At 40.5% G+C, this 13,179-nt stretch overlaps 1 protein-coding gene across 2 annotated transcripts; it reads left to right on the forward strand.

Annotated features, from left to right (window-relative positions):
* The first annotated feature begins 2,375 nt into the window (after positions 1-2,375).
* tspan6 (tetraspanin 6) lies at positions 2,376-11,391 on the forward strand. 2 transcript variants are annotated; one of them, XM_021561055.3, is made up of 8 exons: positions 2,376-2,937; positions 6,189-6,377; positions 6,497-6,571; positions 6,870-6,965; positions 7,355-7,510; positions 7,721-7,804; positions 7,959-8,043; positions 10,622-11,391. In XM_021561055.3, the coding sequence occupies exons 1-7, from the start codon at positions 2,683-2,685 to the stop codon at positions 8,025-8,027; spliced, it is 924 nt and encodes a 307-aa protein (XP_021416730.2). In that variant the 5' UTR covers positions 2,376-2,682; the 3' UTR covers positions 8,028-8,043; positions 10,622-11,391. The 2 variants fall into 2 exon arrangements, with proteins under 2 accessions (XP_021416730.2, XP_036798775.2); XM_036942880.2 differs by having other exon boundaries at positions 2,386-2,937; positions 7,959-8,046.
* The last annotated feature ends 1,788 nt before the right edge of the window (positions 11,392-13,179 follow it).

Raw genomic sequence — 13,179 nt, forward strand, 5'->3', positions numbered from 1 at the left:
CATGGAACCTATTATGGGCCATAGATGAGACTGACAGGGAAAGCATGTGTCTGTACTGGCAATAATGGTTTTATAGTTGTTTACGAGTATAGTTTCAAAGTATGTCCGGATATAATCATAACTACTTATTCAGCATGAGGAATATAATAACATTTGCATGCATTCTGTACATCAAGGCTACTGCCAAATTTAATATTTGAGTAAAGAACCTGAATAGTCCAAGCGCAATGTATCTACCCACTGGTCATAGACGTGAATTTAAGGTATAGTCTACGTTAGTTCAACTGAAATGACGTGATAACAACGTTGATTAAACCCGTGTGTGCCCTGTGGTGGTCTTACCCTCATTGTGTCCCAGCAGCTCTCTGATAAAAGGTCACCAGGAATAGTAAAAGGATATGGAATCGTGACATGACAACACGGTCTTTACGCTCAACAATTCAGATAAATGTGATCCTAGGCATCGACTTTAGCCAATGTGGAGACCATAGTCCCGCGCAGAAAAAAGTAAGGCGAGCTCTAGTCCAGACCATAAGCACGACTAAAACGTAAATTCGTTAAATCGTTTTTTTTTTTTACTGACAAAATTATTCGCGTCTATTTTCTTATCTCTCTCTCTCTCTCTCTCTCTCTCTGTGCAAAGAAGAAGCCCACCAACGCTCCAGTCAAACCAGACGACAATTTTTACTGTAGAAGTTCCTCGGTGTCCACTAGTTACTACAGCCACAAAGTCAACAGGTTATGGGTTGGCATAAGGTTAGCAGTGTGGTTACGGTTAGGTTTAAAATCACATTTTAAGAAGATACATTTTAGAAATAGGCGGGTTTATTACCTTTTGGCTGTGGTAACTAGTGACGACAAGTTCCTCCGCGTTTATCACATGCGGTTCGATAAATTACCACTAGGTGGCATTGTTGGACTAGTTACAAGGGCTATCATACAGCCCTAACCCTGATCCATCACTAGTTTAACAGTTATAGCCTAAATAATTATATTAACAGGGAAACCATTGTCCATGTGCCCAAGAACGCCAACGTTACCTGTCTAAATTATTATTGCCCAGTAGCACTCACGTCTGTAGCCATGAAATGTTTTGAAAGGCTGGTCATGGTTCACATCAACACCATATTCCCAGACACTGGACCCACCCCAATTCGCATACCGCCCCACAGATTCACAGATGACGCAATCTCTATTGCACTCCACACTGCCCTTTCCCATCTGGACAAAAGTAACACCTACATGACAATGCTGTTCATGGACTACAGCTCTGCTTTCAAGCCATAGTGCCATCCAAGCTCATCACTAAACTAAGGACTCTGGGACTGAACACCTCCCTCTGCAACTGGATCCTGGACTGCCTGACAGGCCACCCTCAGATGCTGATGCTTACACCTATCCATTTGATTAATCAGGGATTAATCCATTTATAGCTAGATACCTCAATATGACAGACATAACTACATGTATAACTAGCAACATGTAGATGGCCAACTAGCTAGATGGAAAATGGTTGTTGAAAAATGGTTGTACACAAATCAACAGCCAACAATAAATACAGTAGAGTTAACTTAAATTGTTGTAGCTTCCTTTTTCATGTGTTGTATTCATTAGACATGATAGCCCAGGCATTATTTTTCTTGTTTTCTGTTGATGAATCATGCTGTTTGTTTTCGATAATTGGGTGGTTTAACACAATTCGCTTCGAGGGGGTTTTTCCCTCTTGAAGTCACTGAAATTCTTTTAATGTGTTCTTTTACTTCTGTCCATTGTTTGGTCTAGGTGTCTTGCTCCAATTCCACATAATGCTTATGTATTAGAGTCCCATCCCTGGTTTTTGAAGTGTCCTCATGTCAGCGCCAAGTGCACATCGTTAATATAATCAGATTTCACAAATATAACTGGTATGTTCTTATTTACCTTAGTCTGGGACTCCCTAGTATATAACTAATTCATCTGAAGTTAAGCAGAGTGGCACAGCGGTCTAAGGCACTGCAGCTCGGGAGTTGGGAGTTCCATATGGCGGTGCCCAATTGGCCCAGCATCGTCTAGGTTTGCCCGGGGTAGGCCGACATTGTAAATAATAATTTGTTCTTAAATTACTTGCCTAGTTAAATAAAGGTAAGAAAAAAGGGCAGTTTTTTATCTGGAGTAATTTAAGTAGAATTTATCCTAGTCCTGATTTAAATTAAACCCTGTCCACGAAACCGCACCTGAGTAAAACAAGGAGTGATGTTCAAATCCACCTACTGAAATTAATCATGTTTACAACATTTAATTCCCCGTACAATTTTGAAACTGTTGTATTGGAAACCATAACGGACAATTAGGTCAATCATGACGTTGACAGCACACGCAAGAGCGGAAAATAAATAATACATGATCAAACACTGAATATACATATACAGCAATATTCAGTACTGCAATCAGGGCGCTAACTCTGGTCTTTACCTCATGAAACCAATAGATACACTAGTAGTGTTTTAGCCAACCGGCATCAATAGGGATTTTTTGATGAAAATTACATTTTTGTGACTAATAATATCTTATATGGCATTTGTCATTGTGTTAGGCCTAGTGTCATACGTCGTATGCATTAACTGAAGTTGTCTTTGGGAATAATAAAGTTATTATATTAAATTGTGGAACACCATAAATATTTTTTTTTTAAACAACTAGGAAATGTACTTTATTTTCACGGAGTGTGAATCTGGATCAACGACGTCACTTCTCCTTGGATTCTGTTTAGTCGAGAAAAGTTTTCCAGCACGGCGCCTTGGTCATTTTCTTTTCTTCCCTTTTTTGCAACAACGATACTTTTTGACTGACCATTTCTGCGGAATAGCCATCATGTCTCCCCCATCGAGAAGGCTTCAAACGAAGCCTGTGATTACATGTCTCAAGACCTTTCTTATTTCTTACAGTCTCATATTTTGGGTGAGTATTTACATGTAAATAACTGATGCAAGCAAGCTACCGTAACAATGGGCCAAGTTAGCGGCGATGCCAACAAGCAACCTTTCCCAACCATTGGCATTTACAAAGGAATAACGTTAGGCTACGGCTGACGCGAAAGGACTCGAGTTATTGAAAATAAACACCTCGTCAAGAAATATTTCGCCGTGATATAGCGCGACAACACTCTGGTATAAAATAATAACTTTATTGGATATTTAGCGACGCCTCGAGCTAATTTACATAATGTGCAAACTTTATCAGTAAAAGTTGGGGCCCTATCACAGTTCGTCGTTATGTTGTAATAAACTTTACTCCAGGAGCGACAAACAACCCGACCTTTTTTCTTTTGAGTGTTGCAGTCCGCGAGAAGAGGCTGCATTTCGATTGTTCACGTCGATTGCCGGGCTCATGTAGTCGATCATTTCCAACCAGCTAAGGCTCGTATAGCCCTTGATCATGGCTCTCAGTTCTATTACATTACACACATTGGAGAAAGGAGTCTTCTGTACGGGGGAGTTTTGTGAAGAGCCCAGACGCCCAGTCTGAACATTAACATGTGTCGCTTGCGGTACGGTTTTGGAAGCATTATAGACCTTATCTTTCATATCTGCGAGAAACAAAACGTTAAATTGACACACACATTTATAGGGTAACGGTTAGTGTTTCCACATGGCCATATCTCCATGTTACAGCTCCTATTTACAGAAGACAGTGACCACCTGTGCTATTTGGGAACTGTATCTAGCATGATCCGAACATCTGTGTGAAATGGAAGAAGGCCGCTAGAAACGTGTCATCACTGAAAAAATACTATCAGCAGCAACTGTGATGAAGCCGGTTAAAATGGTTTACAGTAAGTTTATATTTTGCTTTTGTGAAATTATTTCGAGGTGATATGAAAGTAAAGGGCTATGTTTCTAGAACCCTGTCGATTCAAGTTTGGATGGAACATTTGGCTGTTTTGGCTGCTAGAGCCAGTCTATCTCTGAAAATAACATATACGAACCTTCGACCTTATTAAAGGAGTAACAGTTGGCTCCATAAGAGTGAATTTTGCGCTAGTGCTTGAGCTGACAGTATTCGGCAAATTGGCAGATGTTGTAAACAGCTTTTCTAAATGGTTGTTGACTGAGAAACAACCTCAGACGGCTGGCATTCTACCTAAATAATTATTATGAGCATAAACATCTATTTAGCTGTAGTTTTAGGTGAAGATATATCTTTTTTTTTGTTGACATTAAAGACCGGTAGACAGCTTTCATTTTTCTAACCGCTTTCTTTATAAATCTTGTGAACAATGCTGTTTATTCAATTTGCATTTTTCTGTCTATGCCATTAATTGAATGTGGCTTTTTTCTGGGTACAAAGTTCACGATAACATATTTATCTTAGCCGTTTATTGATATATAGAGGGTGATGTGTATCATTCATGGCCCGGTGGACTAATGACAGCACTCTGACGAATGACTCTTGTAGAAGGAAGGGCAATACATTTTTCTAGGGAAGATGCTGAGCTCACTGATGTGAGAACTTGGGCTTTTGGTTGTGGGGGAGATGTTTAAGTTCCATGTTGACTTTGCCTTCCATGTGAGAAATCTGTAGGCCACTTATACCAACCTCAAAGCTTTTTCAGCTTTGTAAAGACCCCCAACAACAGTCACACTGAGCTGAATAAAATTGTTAGGTGCTCAAGGTGTATAATTAAGATGGTTGTTTTTGAGCCTTAAATCTTGAGTTTGTGTCAGAACTAGGCCAGACTTCTTAAAAATCCCCTTATGGACCTGAGAGTGCAGAAATATACAGTGTATTTAGACCCCTTTTCCCACATTTCATTACGTTACAGCCTTAATCTAAAATTGATTAAATCATTTTTCCCCCCTCATCAATCTACACACAATACCCCATAGTGACAAAGCAAAAACAGGTTCTTAGAAAATGTTGCAAATGTATTCAAATGAAAAAACAGATACCTTATTTACATAAGTATTCAGACCCTTTGCTATGAGACTGGAAATTGATCTCCAGTGCATCCCATTTATCATCCTTGAGATGTTTATAGAACTTGATTGGAGTCCACCTGTGGTAAGTTCAATTGATTGGACATGATTTGGAAAATCACACACTGGCCAAACTGAGCAATCGGAGGAGAATGGCCTTGGTCAGGGAGCGGACCAAGAACCTGATGGTCACTCTGATAGAGCTCCAGAATTTCTTTGTGTAGATGTGGAACCTTCCAGAAGGATAACCATCTCTGCAGCACTCCACCAATCAGGCCTTTATGGTAGAGCGGCCAGACAGAAGCCACTCCTCATTAAAAGGCACATGACAGCCCACTTGGACTTTGCCAAAAGGCACCCAAAGTACTCTGACCATGAGAAACAAGATTCTGTGGTCTGGTGAAACCAAGATTGAACTCTTTGGCCTGAATGCCAAGTGTCACGTCTGGAAGAAACCAGGCACCATCCCTACGGTGAAGCATGGTGGTGGAAGCATCATGCTGTGGGGATGATTTTCTGCAGCAGGGACTGGGAGACAAGCAGGATCAAGGGAAAGATGAACAGAGCAAAGTACAGAGAGGTCCTTGATGAAAACCTGCTCACGAGCGCTCAGGACCTCAGACTGGGGCGATGGTTCACCTTCCAACACGACAACATAACATTTCTGGAGAGACCTGAAAATTGCTGTGCAGCGACGTTCCCCATCCAACCTGACAAAGCTTGAGAGGATCTGCAGCGAAGACTGGGAAAAACTCCTCAAATACAGGTGTGCCAAGCTTGTAGCGTCATACCCAAGAAGACTCCAGGCTGTAATTGCTGCCAAAGGTGCCTCAACAGAGTACTGCGTAAAGGGTCTGAATACTTATGTAAATGCAATATTTCAGTTGATTTTTTTTTATACATTTGCAAAAATGTATAAACCTTTTTTGCTTTGTCATTATGGGGTGTTGTGTGTGTGTGTGTAGATTGAGGGGAAAAAATAATTAAATCAATTTTAGAATGAGGCTGTAACAAAATGTGGAAAAAGTCAACGGGTGTGAATACTTTCCGAATGCACTCTATATCATATATGCCATTTAGCAGATACTTTTATCCAATGCCACTTAGTCATGTGTGCATACGTTTTACATATGGGTGGTCCCAGGAATCGAACCCACTACCCTTTCGTTATAAGTGCCGTGCTCTACCAACTGAGCTACAAAGGACCAGCTGACTGTCTGTGCTTTCTCCCAGTTTACAGGGGTTATCCTTCTGGCTGTTGGAGTATGGGGGAAGGTGAGCCTGGAAGCTTATTTCCAGCTGGCCTCTGAAAAGAGCACCAACGCGCCATATGTCCTCATCGGGACTGGAGCCATCATCGTCATTTTTGGCCTGTTTGGTTGCTTCGCTACATGCCGCGGTAGTCCATGGATGCTAAAACTGGTCAGTTGCACTGTGAAAGTGTTACATTTTGTATTGCACATTCTCCTCAAATGTTTCTAGTCTTTGCATGCAGTCTTTGTATGTAAATTGATGAGAATTTGTTTTTGTTCCCCTCTCAGTATGCCATGTTCCTGATTCTGGTGTTCTTAGCGGAGTTTGTGGCTGGCATCTCTGGCTTCTTATTCAGACATGAGGTGAGATATTTTTCAAAAGTAGTGTTTCCACAACAAACAATTTACCAGGTGCTGAGGTATAAAAATGTTCATATATAAGAAATGGAATTACCCGTGCACTGAGGTATACTCCCATATAGATTATTCCAACGTTTCTGACTAGGACTACAAAGACCTTCTGGTCGTTATGTTGCAGTAAGCTATAGGCTAGTATAGAACAATGTGTGGGTACTTCTATGAGGTGACTTAAAATACACTTGCCATTACTATAGGATTCAGTTTGCCACAAATCAAACCCAATTCCCTTTGTTTATTGCAGATAAAGGCTGTATTAGGTGATGCCTATAAAGATGCTGTGACGAACTACAATACCACTGACCCCAAAAGCTCTGCAGTTGACACCATCCAGAGGACTGTAAGTGATCATTTTTGTTATTCATTGCGAAGCCTAATTCTATCTGGTTCCTTTGCAAAGACCACAAAACATTCTGTTAAGAGAAGTGATCTTTATAACAACATTTTATCAGAGACCCTGCGGAAGTATTTCTCTAATCAACTTTTACAGTACAGATGGCCACGACCCGGCCATCTTTTTTTTCAGGTGCATAGATCTTGTTGGTATACGATTGTATTAGGTTATGGTCTGTCTTTTACATTATTAAATAACTTATTGACGTACAATAGAACCACCTTTTTAAAACATTATTTGATTTGCCCACTTGGCTAAGTCCTCCATATAAGTAGGAATTAGAAGTCACTGTTGTTATTTCCTCTTGATGATTAGTAAATGTGTATTTTGTACAGTTGTACTGCTGTGGGGTGAATAGTTACAAGGACTGGAACACCACAAAGTACTTCAAAGACAATGGCGTCCCTGTCAGCTGTTGCAAAGCGAACGCGGTCTGCTCTGTCGAGAAGCTCAAGGACCTTGACAAGGCTCGTGACGTGGTGTATGACACGGTGAGAGCACTGCCTCCATATCACTATCTATCATATCACACAGAATTGTCAGCTTTGTGTCTCTGGTTAGCTAAGTTCAGACCCTGCTTTGATTCATAGTTTGTCAGTATTTTAGATCAAGTGTTTGCCAATCAGTAGGCGTAATGAACAGCTATAACCTAAAGGAACCATAGTAAAAGGTTTGTTTTCCTTCTGCTCAACATGTTTTAGGGCTGCTTCTCACTGGTGACCACTTTGATGGAGTCTAACCTGGGAATCATTGCAGGGATATCTTTTGGAATTGCGTTCTTCCAGGTACATGGGGGGGGGGGGGGGGATACAATAATGTTACAAACCTGTAACATGGATCTTGAAATGTTGTGAGATCATCAAGAAAATGCTAGATTTAACCTTGTCCCTTTTTTTTGGTTCACATCCTAATTGAAACTCTGTTTAACTTTCTGCCTAGCTCATTGGGGTATTCTTGTCCTGCTGCTTGTCTCGATACATCACCAACAACCAGTATGAGATGGTCTAGCAGTGCCCTTCCACAGGTAGTAGTACCCTACAAGGACTAGTGGTGTGGGATCCCATCCCATGCCTCCATTGCTTTCACATAGAAAGGAATGTCTTAGGAGTGCTCAAAATGTTGATTCCCGTGTATCCCATTTAGAGCGTTGCGCTTGCAGCGCCAGGGTTGTGGGTTTGATTCCCATGGGGGACCAGTATGAAAAAGAAAGTATTAAAATGTATGCACTCACTACTGTAAGTTGCTCTGGATAAGAGTGTCTGCTAAATGATAACATGTCAATTATTATATTGTCATACATAACATGACACTGGAACCCCTGTACTTGGTTTGGTCACTTAAGTTTCTGTTTATCAACGTCTTGATTCCGCCACTTCTGAAGAGAGCATTTTCATGAAAGGAAATGCCCACTTCCGGACATCAGATATGGTATTCATTACTTAGGATGGCGATTGTGTACAATACCAGTCAAAAATTTGCATACACCCACTCATTCAAGGGTTTTTCTTATTTGTTTTACTATTTTCTACGTTGTAGAATAGTAGTGATGTCAAAACTATGAAATAACACACATGGAATCATGTAGTAACCAAAAAGGGTTGAACAGATCAAATTAGATTTTTAGATTCTTCAAAGTAGCCACCCTTTGCCTTGACTGCTTTGCACACTCTTGTCATTCTCTCAACCAGCTTCACTTGGAATGCTTTTCCAACAGTCTTGAAGGAGTTCCCACATATGCTGAGCACTTGTTGGTATCTTTTCCTTCACTCTGTGGTCCTAACCATCTCAATTGGTTTGAGGTTGGGTGATTGGAGGCCAGGTCATCTGGTGTAGCACTCCATCACTCTCCTTCTTTGTCAAATAGCCCTTACACAACCTGGAGGTGTGTTGGGTCATTGTCCTGTTGAAAAACAAATGATAGTCCCACTAAGCGCAAACCAGGTGGGATGGCGTATCGTTGCAGAATTCTGTGGTAGCCATGCTGGTTAAGTATGCCTTGAATTCTATATAAATCATTGACCGCATCAACAGCAAAGCACCCACACAACATCACACCTCCTACCCCATACTTCACGGTGGGAACCACACATGCGGAGATCATCCATTCACCTACTCTGCGTCGCACAAAGACCAAAGGACAAATTTCCACCGGTATAATGTCCATATGGCTTGTGTTTCTTGGCCCAAGCAAGTCTCTTCTTATTATTAGTGTCTTGTAGTAGTGGTTTCTTTGCAGCAATTTGACCATGGAGTCCTGATTCACACGGTCTCCTCTGAACAGTTGATGTTGATCAAATTTATTTATACAGCCCCTTCTTACATCAGCTGATATCTCAAAGTGCTGTACTGAAACCCATCCTAAAACCCCAAACAGCAAGCAATGCAGGTGTAGAAGCACGGTGACTAGGAAGAAACCTAGAGAGGAACCAGGCTATGAGGGGTGGCCAGTCCTCTTCTGGCTGTGCAGGGTGGAGATTATAACAGAACATGGCCAAGATGTTCAAATGTTCATAAATGACCAGCATGGTCAAATGATAATAATCACAGTAGTTGTCGAGGGTGCAACAAGTCAGCACCTCTGGAGTAAATGTCAGTTGGCTTTTCATAGCCGATCATTAAGAGTATCTCTACTCTGTCTTTAGAGTTGAAAACAGCAGGTCTGGGACAGGTAGCACATCCGGTGAACAGGTCAGGGTTCCATAGCCGCAGGCAGAACAGTTGAAACTGGAGCAGCAGCACGGCCAGGTGGACTGTGGACAGCAAGATTTGTCTGTTACTTGAACTCTGAAGCATTTATTTGGGCTGTGGTCTGAGGTGTCGTTAACTCTTATGAATTCATCCTCTGCTGCAGAGTTAACTCTGAGTCTTCCTTTCCTGTGGCAGTTCTCATGCGAGCCAGTTTCATCATAGCGCTTGATGGTTTTTGTGACTGCACTTTAAGAAACTAAAAGTTCTTGAAATGTTCCGCATTGTCTGATCTTCATGTCTTGAAGTAATGGACTGTCGTTTCTCTTTGCATATTTGAGCATTTCTTGCCATAATATGGACTTGGTCTTTTAAGAAATAGTGCTATCTTCTGTATACCACCCCTACCTTGTCACAACACAACTGGTTGGTTCAAACGCATTAAGAAGGAAAGAAATTCCACAAATTAGCTTTTAATAAGGCACACCTGTTCATTGAAATGCATTCGAGGTGACTACCTCATGAAGCTGGCTGAGAGAATGCCAAGATTGTGCAAAGCTGTCATCAAGGGTGGATACTTTGAAGAATCTCAAATCTAAAATACTTTTTTGGTTACTACATGATTCCATATGTGTTAATTCATAGTTTTGATGTCTTCACTATTCTACAATGTAGAACATTGTAAATAAAGAGAAACCCAGGAATGAGGTGTCAAATGTTTACTGGTACTGTAAATTCAAATAATCATGTGGAAATGTAGTACAGTGCATCAATATTGTGCTCAACAGTTGAGTAAGACCAGTGGCTCAAGTCCCCAACCTGATGTAACATTGATTATTGATGCACCGATAAAAGTAATGGAAAATGTTAATGACTACAACCCATCTAACTTGTCATTTTGTCTTTTTTCTGTGTAGGTCACTGACAGGCTGCTCATGATGCAAAGGGAATTTGCATATTTTTAATCCTTCGTATACGTGTAATGGTTATCTATGACACTTTAGAGTACACTCTTGCTGATAAAATAAAAAAACACACCTTTTAGACTTCACTTTTCAATGGCAGCCAGACTGAAGGAAATACAGTTATTGGACACCATAAGGGATTTATTTCTGTCATTCTGTCATCAATGGGATAAAGCTTTTGTCTTGCTAAGACTAGTGGAATACAGTTTATTGTGCTTAAATGTTCATTTGGGATTCACTGACTTTGCTTGATGCTATTATATATGACATGTTGCAATTGATTTGGTGAACTTAGACCAAATATTAATGTATACGTTAAACGTTCTCATATGCATGTAAAAAAACAAATTATCATAAAGGCTGCCCTCATATTTTTTTTATGGCATCTTCTGTGTTAAAATGGTCTTACTGTAGCGTATGTTATTTTCATGATCGGCATTACAATATTATAAGCTGGTGACTAAATAGACCATCTGGAACACCACAGTAATTTACACTGTGGAAAACCTCCAGCAATCCAGCTATCTCTTCTGTGGAGACTGGGAGAGAAGTATTCGAAGTAGCCTTTGTGCTGTAGTTAGAGAATAGAAAATTATACACCGTGATTTTGTGTGAACGTGAAGGCATTTTATAAGCCCTTTGTGATTTACTGTGTTTAAGTTTGATATGTTCAGGTCTTGTGTTCACAAAAAAATATATAAAAAAATATCCTCAATTGAAAATAATTGTCAGTGTTAATTGTTCATTTTGTGTAAAAAAGTATGTCAAATCAAATTTTGTTTGTCACATACACATGGTTAGCAGATGTTAATTAGAGTGTAGCGAAATGCTTGTGCTTCTAGTTCCCACAATGCAGTAATAACCAACGAGTAATCTAACCTAACAATTCCACAACTACTACCTTACACTTGTGTGTCTAAAGGGATAAAGAATATGTACATAAAGATATATGAATGAGTGATGGTACAGAACGGCAGAATGGTGGTACAGAATAGGCAAGATGCAGTAGTATAGAGTACAGTATATACAGTAGGGCAAAAAAGTATTTAGTCAGCCACCAATTGTTCAAGTTCTCCCACTTAAAAAGATGAGAGAGGCCTGTAATTTTCATCATAGGTACACTTCAACTATGACAGGCAAAATGAGAAAAAAAAATCCAGAAAATCACATTGTAGGATATTTAATGAATTTATTTGCAAATTACGGTGGAAAATAAGTATTTGGTCACCTACAAACAAGCAAGATTTCTGTCTCTCACAGACCTGTAACTTCTTTAAGAGGCTCCTCTGTCCTCCATTCGTTACCTGTATTAATGGCACCTGTTTGAACTTGTTATCAGTATAAAAGACACCTGTCCACAACCTCAAACAGTCACACTCCAAACTCCACTATGGCCAAGACCAAAGAGCTGTCAAAGGACACCAGAAACAAAATTGTAGACCTGCACCAGGCTGGGAAGGCTGAATCTGCAATAGGTAAGCAGCTTGGTTTGAAGAAATCAACGGTGGGAGCAATTATTAGGAAATGGAAGACATACAAGACCACTGATAATCTCCCTCGATCTGACGCAAGATCTCACCCTGTGGGGTCAAAATGATCACAAGAACGAGCAAAAATCCCAGAACCACACGGGGGGACCTAGTGAATGACCTGCAGAGAGCTGGGACCAAAGTAACAAAGCCTACCATCAGCAAGGGCATTGAAGATGAAACGTGGCTGGGTCTTTCAGCATGACAATGATCCCAAACACACCACCCGGGCAACGAAGGAGTGGCTTCGTAAGAAGCATTTCAAGGTCCTGGAGTGGCCTAGCCATTCTCCAGATCTCAACCCCATAGAAAATCTTTGGAGGGAGTTGAAAGTCTGTGTTGCCCATCAACAGCCCCAAAACATCACTGCTCTAGAGGAGATCTGCATGGAGGAATGGGCCAAAATACCAGCAACAGTGTGTGAAAACCTTGTGAAGACTTACAGAAAACGTTTGACCTTTGTCATTGCCAACAAAGGGTATATAACAAAGTATTGAGATAAACTTTTGTTATTGACCAAATACTTATTTTCCACCATATTTTGCAAATAAATTCATTAAAAATCCTACAATGTGATTTTCTGGATTTTTTTTCTCATTTTGCCTGTCATAGTTGAAGTGTACCTATGATGAAAATTACAGGCCTCTCATCTTTTTAAGTGGGAGAACTTGCACAATTGGTGGCTGACTAAATACTTTTTTTGCCCCACTGTACATATTAGATGAGTAATGTAGGGTATGTAAACATATTAAGTGGCATTGTTTAAAGTGGCTAGTGATACATTTTTACATAGATTTCCATCAATTCCCTTATTAAAGTGGCTGGAGTTGAGTCAGTATGTTGGCAGCAGCCACACAATGTTAGTGGTGGCTGTTTAACAGTCTGATGGCCTTGAGATAGAAGCTGTTTTTCAGTCTCTCGGTCCCTGCTTCGATGCACCTGTACTGACCTCGCCTTCTGGATGATAGCGGGGTGAACAGG

This window comes from Oncorhynchus mykiss, chromosome 14, assembly GCF_057628025.1.
Source record: "Oncorhynchus mykiss isolate SJ-2025 chromosome 14, ASM5762802v1, whole genome shotgun sequence".
In the NCBI taxonomy this organism is placed as follows: Eukaryota; Metazoa; Chordata; class Actinopteri; order Salmoniformes; family Salmonidae; genus Oncorhynchus; species Oncorhynchus mykiss.